Below are 12,631 nucleotides of genomic sequence, written 5' to 3'. Positions count from 1 at the left end.
TTCTTTCCTTATACCTGTTTTGAAGCCTTAGGCTTTATACTGTGAAGGTAAACTTCATTCCACACTGCCTTTGTGAATTTACTCTGAAATCACATTGATTATTTGCATTCAGCTTGGTTTAATTCTCTGGAATGTTTTTGCTCTGCAGTGCACTTTTCCATGAAAAGTAGAAATATACATTCATACACAGCTAATCTAGAATGCAGATTGTATGAATAGAGGGGACTTTTTTTTTATACCTCTTCATTTTACAAGACCAATTTAAATTGGTTATTCAGCTAGGATGAGTTTGTTTGCAGTAAAATTACTGTTGCGATTTTACCACAGGATGAAAAGAAATGAAATTTTTGTTTTTTTGTGCTTTTATTTATATATTTTTAAAAAAACAAAGGAAAGCTGCTCCTCCACCGGGTCCATCAGTTTGTTCTGTAACATGTCAGCAAGCAGTACTCTCCTAAATCTAAGGCTGAGCTTTTTTTCAGCGATATGTGGAACAAGGACAGACATAGTAATGTTTTCATTGTGGGTATCTTGCCCTAAAATCTTTTATTAAATTTATTAACAAAAAAAATTATACTCCAGAGAAATTAAGATGTTAGAAAGTTACATTACAAAAGTAAAATAATTTATTGCATGTTGTTTAACTAGTTACAGTTGTACAGACTGAAACCACTTGAGAAAGGTGGTTAAGATGCAGAACTGTATTTTTATTTATGACTAAAATAACCACGAATATTAATCATGTACAGGTTAGTGTGACCACAGACATCCCAGACTTTCTAATGATGTCTGAATGTAACGTTAGTCAGGTCAGCTTGACCTTAATGGTGTCTCAAAATGATCTTCTGGCTGACGTGAATTTCTAAAATGTGGTATCCATCATTTTTTATTATTGAAACCTTCTTTACACTTCCTCCCTCAGCACTGAGATTGGACCATCAACGTCTCCTTGCCTGCCACCTGCTCAAAGATTAATCATTAAGAGGTGTACTTCCTTCATATCAGATATTGCAAACCAACCTAGAACGGGCAAAAGCCAAAAAAATAATGGCATGTGGACTCCAAACTTTACCACCTGTTATATCATGCATTCAGGTTTCCCAGTGTTTGGGTTAAAGTGATCAATCATCGCCTTCACCCCATTAAAAAAAAATCTAAGTCCATGGGGTGTAAATTCACATTGTGCGGTAGTAGTAAATGGGTGATAGTGAATTGGCAGCCTGTTTTTCCAATGGAAATTAAAATTGGGTGGAGAGTGAACCAGGCTGCCGATTTGCTGTCACCCATTTTGCAACACTGCCCAAGCTGAATTTGCACGCCAATGTTTCTTCATTAGCAGTAAAAGAATAACTCCAATATTGCATGTAATTCTTGATTATTAATATATTGTCATATATTTTTCATTCAGATATGAGGGATGAACAGAATAACAGCTGATTTAGCAAATAAAAGTTAAGTCAACTTAAATAGAATTCTAGTTCCAGTCCATGGGATTCCTGACCCCTCCACAGCCCTCTTTGTTTGATGGCCTGGCTCCTTAATGGGCGGCTGATGAATAGGGTTGTGGTTTTCACTCTCTTTTACTCCATTTATACTTTTAAAATTATGCATCGAATTTGGTGCAAGTGAAAAATAAATACTGACACGGGGGATGAGGGGGGAGGGGAGTAATTTTAACCTAACCCACCCGCCCAAAAATTAATGCATCGGATCGTCTGCCATTTTACATCTCCCTCTGCCGGCCCCGATTTTACTTTCCATCGACTCCCCTGAAAATATAAACACTACAAACCAAAATCCTAGAAGAGTCTAGAGAATGAGGACAAATTGCCCCCTGCTGCTTTCACACATCTCTTTACCAGGAAGCTCAAAAGCAGAATTAACAGAGGCATCTGTGAGCAGGTGTCTTGGCCAAGAAATAGTACAGAATGCAGAGAAACTTTTAAAAATGAAAAGTAATTAAAAATTAAAACTTGGGGTTCTAAAATTATCAAATAATTTGAATCAATATTGTTGGTGCAAAATGAAAAAATTAAGCCTGACAGGTATTTTTTTGTTAAGGCCTCAATGTATTATTTTTTGGCAGTTCCTTTCATTGGCATCCAGCTTTGAACTACCTCAACGTTTTAATTCTGAATCATCCCTAGATTTGGAGGGAGATTCAGATTTTCTTTTTTTTTGCTCCAGAATTCCAGATTTTTACTGGAAACAAATAAGCTCTTGGACAGTTTTTCTACCTCCTTGCCATTTTATTTCTAGAAAGAGGGATTGAACAGACTTTTTATATTTTGATAAGAAGAGCCTAAATGTCGATTAAGCATGTGCCATATCCTGGATAAAATGAGTAACCAGTAAGATTATTACTGCAGTAGATTTTTATTGAATATTGTTTAGTAAAATTAATAATTTTTTTTCCCAGAAGGTGATGGACATGACAGGAAAGATAATGTGGTTCAAGTGGTGAAGAAGCTTGAGCTGGCAGCCTATGTCAAACACCCCTCTTAAAGGGATAATGTCCATATTGTTGGCCTAGACAGTAATGATATTCAAAGTACTTTCAAAACTTTTTTAAAACAACATTTAATAAAATAAAATTATATTGCAGCAATCAGTAAATCTACACGTTTAAATCTATATAGATTGAACATTTGATACAGTAATATTTTTCACCGGTCAACATGAAGGTAGTGCCAACATGATGAATATATTTTACCTTTTTATTAGTTCCAAAATGTAGTTTAATTCATAGAATCATAGACTAGTACAGCACAAAAGGAGGCCATTTAGCCCATCGAGTCTGCGCCGGATCTTTCGAAGAGCAATCCAGTTAATCCCACTCCCCAGCTCTTTCCCCATATCCCTGCAATTCTTTCTACTTCAAGTATTTATCCAATTCCCTTTTGAAGGCTACTATTGAATCTGTGCCAACTTCCCTATCAGGCAGTGCATTCCTCTTAGCTGTCTCTGCTCTCAGGAGAACAACCCCAGCTTCTCCAGTCTATCCATGTAACATGTAATTCCTCATCCCTGGAACCATTCTAGTAAATCTCTTCTGTACCCTCCCCACAGCCTTCACATCCTTCCTAAAGTGTGGTGCCCTGAGTTGTACACAATACTCCAGCTGGGGCCGAACTAGTGATTTATATAGGTTTAGCATAACTTCCTGGCTTTTGTACTCGATGCCTCTGTTTATAAAGCCCAGGATCCCATATGCTTTATTAACTGCTTTGTTAATCTGTCCTGCATCCTTCAAAGATTTGTGCACAATCACCTCCACATCTCTCTGTTCTTGCACCCACTTTGAAATTGTAGTTAGACCATGTTTGATATAGTCTCATACTTTCCACTCTCGCGTCCCTATTAACCCTAACAGAGTTAGGTCACAGATCAGCCATGATCTCATTGAATGGCAGAACAGGCTCGAGGGGCTGAATGGCCTACTCCTGTTCCTATGTAACAGCTTTATGATAAATGTCTATGCAAGTTCAAATGATCTATTTCTCAGGTTGGCATTTGGTACATTCTTTAAATTGTTTTGCGAATATGATATGCAGTTCGTTACGAAAAATAGGATTACCTGAATTTTCCAGAACTTGGATTCAAAATGTTAAATTTTATGTTCATAAATCTGCCAAATAGTTGTGCACTGTCCCACATAGGATTATCAACTTACATTATGGATATTGCAACATTACAAAACACAGATTTCTGTCTCCCAGTTTTTTGGGGGTGGAGGGGGAAGGGGAGGAGAGAGGTTAAGCTATGTCAAGTTTTGAATTATGATTGTAGAAGACAAGCAAAAGTGACATGAAGCTGGCAAGAGGTTTTGTTAATATTTGGCTGCAGCTCCATGACCTTAATTAGTGGCAGCCCCAGTGCCAACCAGCTGCCTCATTTATTCCTTGCCCCTCCGCCTACACCAGTCACTCTCAACTTCACCTCATCACATCGTTGAACAAACACAATGGAATTAGTTTAGTTGTTCCCGGAGGTTTTTTTCAGGGACTGATGGCCTCGGTCAGCAGCAGGCATGTTTAATTGTGGAAAGTGGAATGAAGAATGCTCTATCTCTATATCTCATATCCTTAGGAAAACAATTATAACCTTTGTTTCGTAAATGAAATACTTTCCCCGGGAGACCTATCCCCACTGGAGTTGTGGCGCATGAATTTATGGCACCAGGAAAAGTGTTCATTTTTAATTGTATAAACATTATTTTTTGTAAATTGGATTATCATTTCTTATACATTGGTCTGTTTGAACTGCAATAAAATTTTCCAAATAAGCGACAGATACGTTGTTTTATTGTGCACATCTTTTAAACATTTTTTAATGAATTTATTTGAATTGTGGTAACTGTACTCTATATAAATGCTTTTTTTAATGCTTTATTTTTGTGATACTGTAAAATCCAAAACCACTGGCGCAACAAATAGAATAGTCACTCTTTTGAGTCCATGGTGTAAATTACACAGTACTATAGCTGAACGGAGACTGGAAGTCTCCGACAGAGTAGCTTTACTCGGTCTGTTTCATATAAGTTTTAAACGCCCAAGTTTTAACTTGTAAATCTGTGCAAAGTTGCTAAGGTTTTAATTAAAATAGAGCTGTGTTAACAAACTGAAATTATTTTGGCACAAATCAATGATGGTTGCTAAAACTGGCATTGACATATGTTTAGTTATGCTGGTAGTGCTCATTTCTTGTAGATTGTTAATATGTTTTGTAACATGTAGCACTTGAATATTGAGTGAAAATAAAAATTAACCTGAAAATCAATGACTGTCAAATGCTCATGTCTACAGGATCTTCTCCATATTTGGACCTGCCATTGGCAATTAGAAGTCAGATATAGTAATGTAACTGATAGTTGTCCAGTCACAATGCTGCATGTCAATTTTTTGTTTTTGAAATGGGAAGAAGTGACTGCGGCATTCTCATTTGCCAGTTAATCTTCAGACAGCATTTGTGCATGAGTCGTTTGCCTCTTTGTCAAACTTAGTTAATGTCGTTTTTAATGGCCATTTCAGACCTATTCCCAGAAATGAAAACCTCTTGATCCTTCATACTATTCAAATTATCATCTGGTCTGTTACTATTCAATAATAACAAAAAGTTGTTTTCAGATTTTAAGAACTCATATCTGGATGATTGGACACAGTATGCTTAAAGGACTTCAAATAGTTTTCGAAGCACAAGATAATTTGCAAGGAAATCGAAATTCTGATAACCTATTTGAGACCTTATATTTTGCTGAGAAAAGTGAAAATGCTTTTCAGTAATGAACTGAAGGCAACTGGAAGCTACTTGTATTTGAGTGTTTAGTATAGGAATATAAATCCTTGATTTGAGGTTCAGGTGAGCCTCTAATATATGAATATGGGAATGAGAATATTTCAGTGATTGTACCACTGAGTTAACTGTGGCCTTATAACAGGACAAGGTTGCCCCATGAATTAATTCCCAGTAGATGCCTGGATCCAGCCAAATATGTTTGACTATATCAAAGGTCTTATTGTTAACCAGGGCCACCATTTCTTTGCAATGCAATCAAAATGTTTGCTTGTGAAAGAATCTGTTGGCAAATTCAAAACACTCATTTAGAAATGCTGGCAAGCTAATAAAAGTAACATAGATGGCCGTGTTGATTCTCATTTGTGTTTCTAAGCTTGTTCTTCATACACCCTTAAAAGTGCTGTGGAGTACCTCCAATATTTTCTTTGGGGGTCTGTAGCTGCTCTGTGGTCTCCTTCCAAAGTTTAAAGGTGTTTCAGTGCTTTTTACAAGCCTCGTAGCTATTAAAGCAGGATGTTGCTTCATAAGTAATGGAAAAACAAAGGAATAGCTTCATTAACCAGGCTTACTACCTATATATTTAAAATGATATTTCCATCAGGCAGAGCATAATGTTATACTGAACTTCTCACAATAGCTGAAGCAACATTTCAACATTTCTCTTCTCAACATAGATGTGTTTTATATTAATTTACACCACAAAGAAGTTAACTGATGTGAAATCTTTATTTTTGTAAGTATTTTAATCTAACTAATTTTTCTCGGTGATTTAAAAAAATCCATGTAACTAAATATCCTCATCAATCATTCTCAGTCAATTTACCAGTCATGCTATGCAACTCAAATTAAAATCCAATGAAAACAACACAGATTAAATCTGATTTTAAAAAGTGCAAAACTTCTCTACAAAAACATACTTGGCCCCTCCGAAGGGGAGAGGAGGGTCAAACCAGAACCTCAAACAAGCTCCATTTTATGCAATTGTTTCCTTTGAAATATATTTATGGGATGCAAAGATCTAGGAAATATCAAAATAGGTTGCATTTAGTTGTACTCATGTTGTATGTACCAATGTAAATTAAGTTTTTTTTTTCCTAAATTTATTTCAGAGCGGTCACCCCACAGGCCTATCCTTCAAGCAGGATTGCCTGCTAACAAAACTGTGTTGGTGGGGAGTGATGTGGAATTTGTGTGTAAAGTGTTCAGTGACGCCCAGCCCCATATACAATGGCTAAAGTACGTTGAAAAGAATGGCAGTGGATTTCATCCAGACGGGGTCCCTTACCTCCATGTCTTAAAGGTTCGCGAATTCAACAAGGCTTTCTAAATATTTATGTGTAATGAAAATTATGAAAGCGTGATGCTTATTATCAATAAGAGCAAGGAATTCCATATTTAAATTACATTTTTAAGTACAAATGTTTGTCAATATCCAAATCATGTGTGTGTGTCCTAGACAGTTACAATACATTTTAAGTTTAAATTTTGCTAAAATATGCTGAAGAAAACCATTATGCACCATTTATACAGAATAGTTCTTTTAGTTGTTTTTGATATTACTTGTATTTTCTTCCTTCATACCACAAGAATATCACGCACTTTGCTAAGAAAATAGTTTATTTATTTCATGAAATTATTTCGTAGAGAGGACTGATGCTGGTGGTGGGATATTAGCTCTGTTCATACGAGAACAGCGGTTATATTGTTATCTTCTGTTATTGGTTTGTTCTAGCATTCGGGGATAAATAGTTCCAATGCAGAAGTGCTGAATCTGCACAATGTGACTGAGGCGGACAGTGGAGAATATATATGTAAGGTCTCCAATTATATTGGAGCTGTCAATCAGTCTGCTTGGCTCACTGTTGCTCAATTCTCCCCAAAAGGTAACACTTTTAGGAAACAAATTACAAAGCTCTGCCCATGGTAAATGAATTTGGGAAACGGCTGATTCATGCTGGGAGATGCTTGGAAGATTGCAAGCAACTTACGGGATCTTTGGGCTTTGGGTTATTAATGGTCCCTTAACGTCCTTTCCATGATGCAACTTGATGCACGCTAGTCATGGAAAAATACCCACAATATGTGACCAAACTATCCCTTGCTGTACATTACGGCTGAAATTTTCATCTGTTACATTTATTCTGTCTTGTTCATCTCTCTGCAGTTTTTTCTTCTGTCAATATTTAAAAGCATCTATTTACCTCAGTGCCTCTTTCTTAAGCCAATAGTACATTTCCATTTCCCTTTCCCCATTGTATGTGCTTTACCTCCTCCTTCATTTCATGCTTTCTTTATTCTAAGAAAAATAGGATAAAGAAAACAAATTATTATGGGCCTATTTTTCCATGAGTTAAATTGCATGCCTAGAAGGGTGAGTTAAAGATGGTGACGGGTATCTGATTATTCCATTAAACAAGCTTGGAGTTTGGAGCAAGTTTTGGATGAAGGGTTGTGGATAGGGAGTACATCAGGTTGCTGCGCCTCTGCTATTAAGCAGCGATACTGGTTTGTTGTCCCTGTCCACAAATATCTCATGTTGTCTTGCTTGTATATTTTTTTGTTTTTGCTTCCCTTTTTCTTCTAGACTGCCGGTGTTAACACTACGGATAAAGAAATTGAGGTTCTCTATTTACGGAATGTAACTTTTGAGGATGCTGGGCAATATATATGCTTGGCGGGTAATTCTATTGGGATTTCACATCACTCTGCATGGTTGACAGTTGAGTCAGGTACATACGGCTTTCCTTCAATGGTTCATCTTTCACCTAATGCAAAATTGACACTGCTTTCTATAGTGGAACTGGCAGTAGAATCGTAATGCATAAAACACAAGATCCCAGTTGTGTATTGTATTATTATAGATGGATAATTGTTTATAACTATATGTATATATAATATATTTAAAAGCAATTAAGGGGTGTGTCACACTGACAGTTGCTCCTTTTGTTATTGTAATGCCAGTTCCCCTTCTGTAACGGAGCAGTGTTATTTCTTGGGAATTCACTCAATGAATCAACTTTATTTCTTCAGTGATTGCATGCATTCAAAATGAGGGTCTGATTCATTTGCAGCAGAGGGCATGCAAAGTCTTACTGAGCATGTTGAATCTGATGCTGTTTCTCTTCCTTAAGAAATGGTCATCAGTGGTGTTTTAACTGATTGATAATTGGCAGGGGAAGAAAGTTGGCGCTACACAACCCAGCCCAGATGAAACTTTCTCAATTATCGGTCCTCAACGCACTGCACCTGCTCGGTAATTCCCTTGTGAAACTTCAATTCTATTGAACAATTGTGGTTATCAGGTTTGCGGGTTGCAATGACAGCTAATCCTTTCTCCCTGGAGAAAGTGACCTACAACCACACTGTTTGATTTGAATGAAGTGTTGAGGTTTTTCACCACGTAACATGATTGTCTCTTTAAAACTGCTACAAACCTTTCCTGTAGTCTCTAATTTCTCTGACAATCAGGCGAAAACCTTTGCGCAGCTTTGCTTTCACTAGGAATCTGGGACTGTTTCTGGTTTTGTTTGCTTCTTGTTTCACCTTAAAGCCTTTAGCGGGCATTTTATGCTTGGTAGCTTTTGGCAATACTACTTGTTATGGATGGCAGAAGCTTGAACAGCATTCATTATGCTAAATATGTTATGCTATAGATGTAAAGTAATGATAAAATTTGAGGCACCGTCTAACATGTTGAATTGTACTCTGCTTGTGTGAAATACATGAAACTTTGTAACAGAATGTTTATCATTTTAACAAAACAAGCTGGTTCAGTTTTAACCTTTGGCTATAAATATCTTGTACTTTGCACCAGAGCATGTAAAGTTTTAAATTTAGTGTCAATATTCATAACTGTCGTAGTCAACAAAACTGTTTGCAGTATGCTCAGGCTGAAGAACTCATTAATGTAGCAGTTATTTATCTATATATTTTATTTGTATTTCCTCTCTTTGTTATTTACGCCATTATCAGTTTTCCAATTGTAACAGCCAAGAGAGCTGAAAGATGTTCATCCAAAAGGATTCTACCGGTTTCTCCCTAACCAGATTCGAAGAGATGCAAGAATGTGACTTAAGTCACCTTGCTCCTCGCCCCCCCAATTCTTTGCATATTCTATCATTCCAGAATCTGGTGCAATAGTACGCTATGTTTACTATATCATACCACAAGTATATTCTTGATTCTTCCTCAACCCCTTAGTTTCTTCCCTCTTCTTATGGAGTCCCTTGATTCCATAGATATCAACAGCCTTCCCAGTATCTCAGCTACGTGGCTGATCTTAATGTGTGGACCTGGCTATCCTGTCATGGGAGTATCACAGCCAACCATGATAATGTTTCTCACCTGGTATTTACAGGCACATACTTTTAGTCGGGGCCACCAGATAGTGAGCAGGAGTGGGAACTTTTTCTCATTACCCTGGGGATGCTGAGGCCAGTTTTAACATCACTAGTACTGTACCAGCTGTGGTCATCTAGCTCAGTGTGCAGCAGGGGTTTTCCAGTTGCGTAAGGCTCAGTATCACACTGGCAGCACCTTTTACCCATAAACCCATCTTTGGAGCATTTACTCTTTTTTTTTCTTTTGGAAACTGTTATAAAGAATAGTCTTGGTACTGTTAATAACGTCTTTCTTCTTTTTCAGTTACATTATCGTGTGTGAATCTATATGTTAATGTCTGATGCAATTGTTTCTTCACGTGCAATCCAGTTCCTGAAGACAAACCAAAAGGGTTGACCTCTCCTGACTATCTGGAAATAGCTATCTATTGCATTGGTGTTTTTGTTATCGCTTGTATGGTGGTGACGGTTATTATTTGCCGAATGAAGAACACAGCAAAGAAGCCAGATTTTAATGCCCAGCCACCGGTGCACAAGCTGACCAAACGCATCCCTCTTCGCAGACAGGTAACAGAAAGTAGATAAAGAGTTCAAAAACCTTTACTTGACTTAGTTAGTGACCATTTTATCGTAAGGCATTACCAGACTTCCAAGTCATATTTCAGAAATCATCGTACATTGTGGTAAATATTCTTCCTTCACGAATGCTAACCAAAACATTGTCTATCTTTTTAAACAGATCTCTGGGTTTGCCCACATTTCTAATGTCAAGCTGCTTCCCCCTCCTCAAGGTTTTTTAATCAAATAATTAGGCATTTTAATATTACTTGGAAAATAATGTTCGGCGAATAGATGTTTCAAGTTATGAGGCTGCAGAGCGACTTGGATAGGTTAGGTGAGTGGGCAAATGCGTGGCAGATGAAGTATAATGTGGATAAATGTGAGGTTATCCACTTTGGTGGTAAAAACAGAGAGACAGACTATTATCTGAATGGTGACAGATTAGGAAAAGGGCAGGTGCAAAGAGACCTGGGTGTCATGGTACATCAGTCATTGAAGGTTGGCATGCAGGTACAGCAGGCGGTTAAGAAAGCAAATGACATGTTGGCCTTCATAGCGAGGGGATTTGAGTACAAGGGCAGGGAGGTGTTGCTACAATTGCACAGGGCCTTGGTGAGGCCACACCTGGAGTATTGTGTACAGTTCTGGTCTCCTAACCTGAGGAAGGACATTCTTGCTATTGAGGGAGTGCAGCGAAGGTTCACCAGACTGATTCCTGGGATGGCGGGACTGACATATCAAGAAAGACTGGATCAACTGGGCTTGTATTCACTGGAGTTCAGAAGAATGAGAGGGGACCTCATAGAAACGTTTAAAATTCTGACGGGGTTAGACAGGTTAGATGCAGGAAGAATGTTCCCAATGTTGGGGAAGTCCAGAACCAGGGGACACAGTCTAAGGATAAGGGGGAAGCCATTTAGGACCGAGATGAGGAGGAATTTCTTCACCCAGAGAGTGGTGAACCTGTGGAATTCTCTACCACAGAAAGTTGTTGAGGCCAATTCACTAAATATATTCAAAAAGGAGTTAGATGAAGTCCTTACTACTAGGGGAATCAAGGGGTATGGTGAGAAAGCAGGAATGGGGTACTGAAGTTGCATGTTCAGCCATGAACTCATTGAATGGCGGTGCAGGCTAGAAGGGCCGAATGGCCTACTCCTGCACCTATTTTCTATGTTTCTATGTTACTACCGTGTTTCATGTAATTGTGAGAAAATAGAAAAGGACGTTTTTATTTTTGTTCTGAAATTCTTTCTGCAAATGGATGGGATTTAAAAAAATTATTATTAACTTAGTTTTTAATCTATTACACTCCTGACAATTATGAATCAAAAACTCAAAGTTGAAGAATGTTCACTTGTTGCCCAGGTAGAGGTTTTGGATGTTGTTGCTCAGTACCAAGTACTGACCTGCAGTAGGAGGCTCCACCCGGGTGCCCGCCCTGCATGGGGATAGAATCCCGACCCTGGAAAATGGGTCCAGATTATGGCATTGTCGGAATGATGAGTGAAAGTCCTGTCCCACTACCACTCCGCCCTTGAGGTCATTAAACTTCGTTCAGCGTTGGAGAGGGGTCCTGGGATTTCGGGAGTTGCCATTCGCTGCTTGAGGCACTTTCTTCCACATAGTCCTAACTGCCATAATGGCAGATCGCTTGTCTCCAAATATTCTCTCTTTCCACCCCACCCCCCCAAATGTCTCATTTTCATCAGAATCATATTTATGTCACTCTCCGACACATTTCAGGTTCTCTTCCTTGTACCTTTTTGATCCATGGTTTGCAATTACTGTATGTTGGTACACCGTTAAAGCTCTGAACCTTCCCCAAGAGCCCTGCATTAGGTCAATTGTATGGCTGGGAGTTGTGTTTCACCAGACTTATTGCAGCAGATGGCAAGACCCTGAATTTTGGGATCTTTGTTTAAATAGGCTAATGGTAAGAAGGGCAGTGCGCGGGATAAAATCAACTGAAGTGTAAACTTGGTTTAATTGGTAGTACTGTCTCAGCTGTGAGTTAGGGATTGTGAGTTGAATCTCCACTTTTGGATTTACTCATAAAATGTGGACCAGCATTCCAGTGCAATACTGAGAGCGTAATTGTTGGAGGTGTCATTTTTGAGTGAGATGTTAAACCAGAGACTACATCTGGCTGTTCAGATAGCTCCGATGAATCTTAAGTCCCATGATACTATTCAAAGAGTGTGGAGATCTAGCCAAGATTTCTCCTTCAACTAACATCAAAAACAGATTTGCTGATTATTCATCTCTTTCCTGTTTGGAATCTTGCTGTGTGCAGATTAGCTGCTGCATTTGATTTCATAACAGCAGTCATTGTGCTTCAGAATCATTTCTTGTATGTGAAGATTAACTTTTGTATTTATAAAAAAAAAACACATAGAGGCAGTCTCCATGGAAATTGAGAGAGTGGGCAGTTA

General features: G+C 38.1%; 1 protein-coding gene across 1 annotated transcript in view; it reads left to right on the top strand.

Moving 5' to 3' along the window:
- The window catches only part of LOC139260275 (fibroblast growth factor receptor 2-like), an 88,250-nt gene that overhangs the window by 52,099 nt on the left and 23,520 nt on the right, over positions 1 to 12,631 (top strand). Inside the window, 3 exon segments of the mRNA XM_070876674.1 lie at positions 6,405 to 6,595; positions 7,028 to 7,178; positions 10,006 to 10,202. Of these exon segments, the coding sequence (XP_070732775.1) occupies positions 6,405 to 6,595; positions 7,028 to 7,178; positions 10,006 to 10,202 (539 nt within the window).

This window comes from Pristiophorus japonicus, chromosome 3 (genome assembly GCF_044704955.1).
Source record: "Pristiophorus japonicus isolate sPriJap1 chromosome 3, sPriJap1.hap1, whole genome shotgun sequence".
Classification (NCBI taxonomy): Eukaryota; Metazoa; Chordata; class Chondrichthyes; family Pristiophoridae; genus Pristiophorus; species Pristiophorus japonicus.
This window is presented reverse-complemented; position numbering and strand designations above follow the sequence as displayed.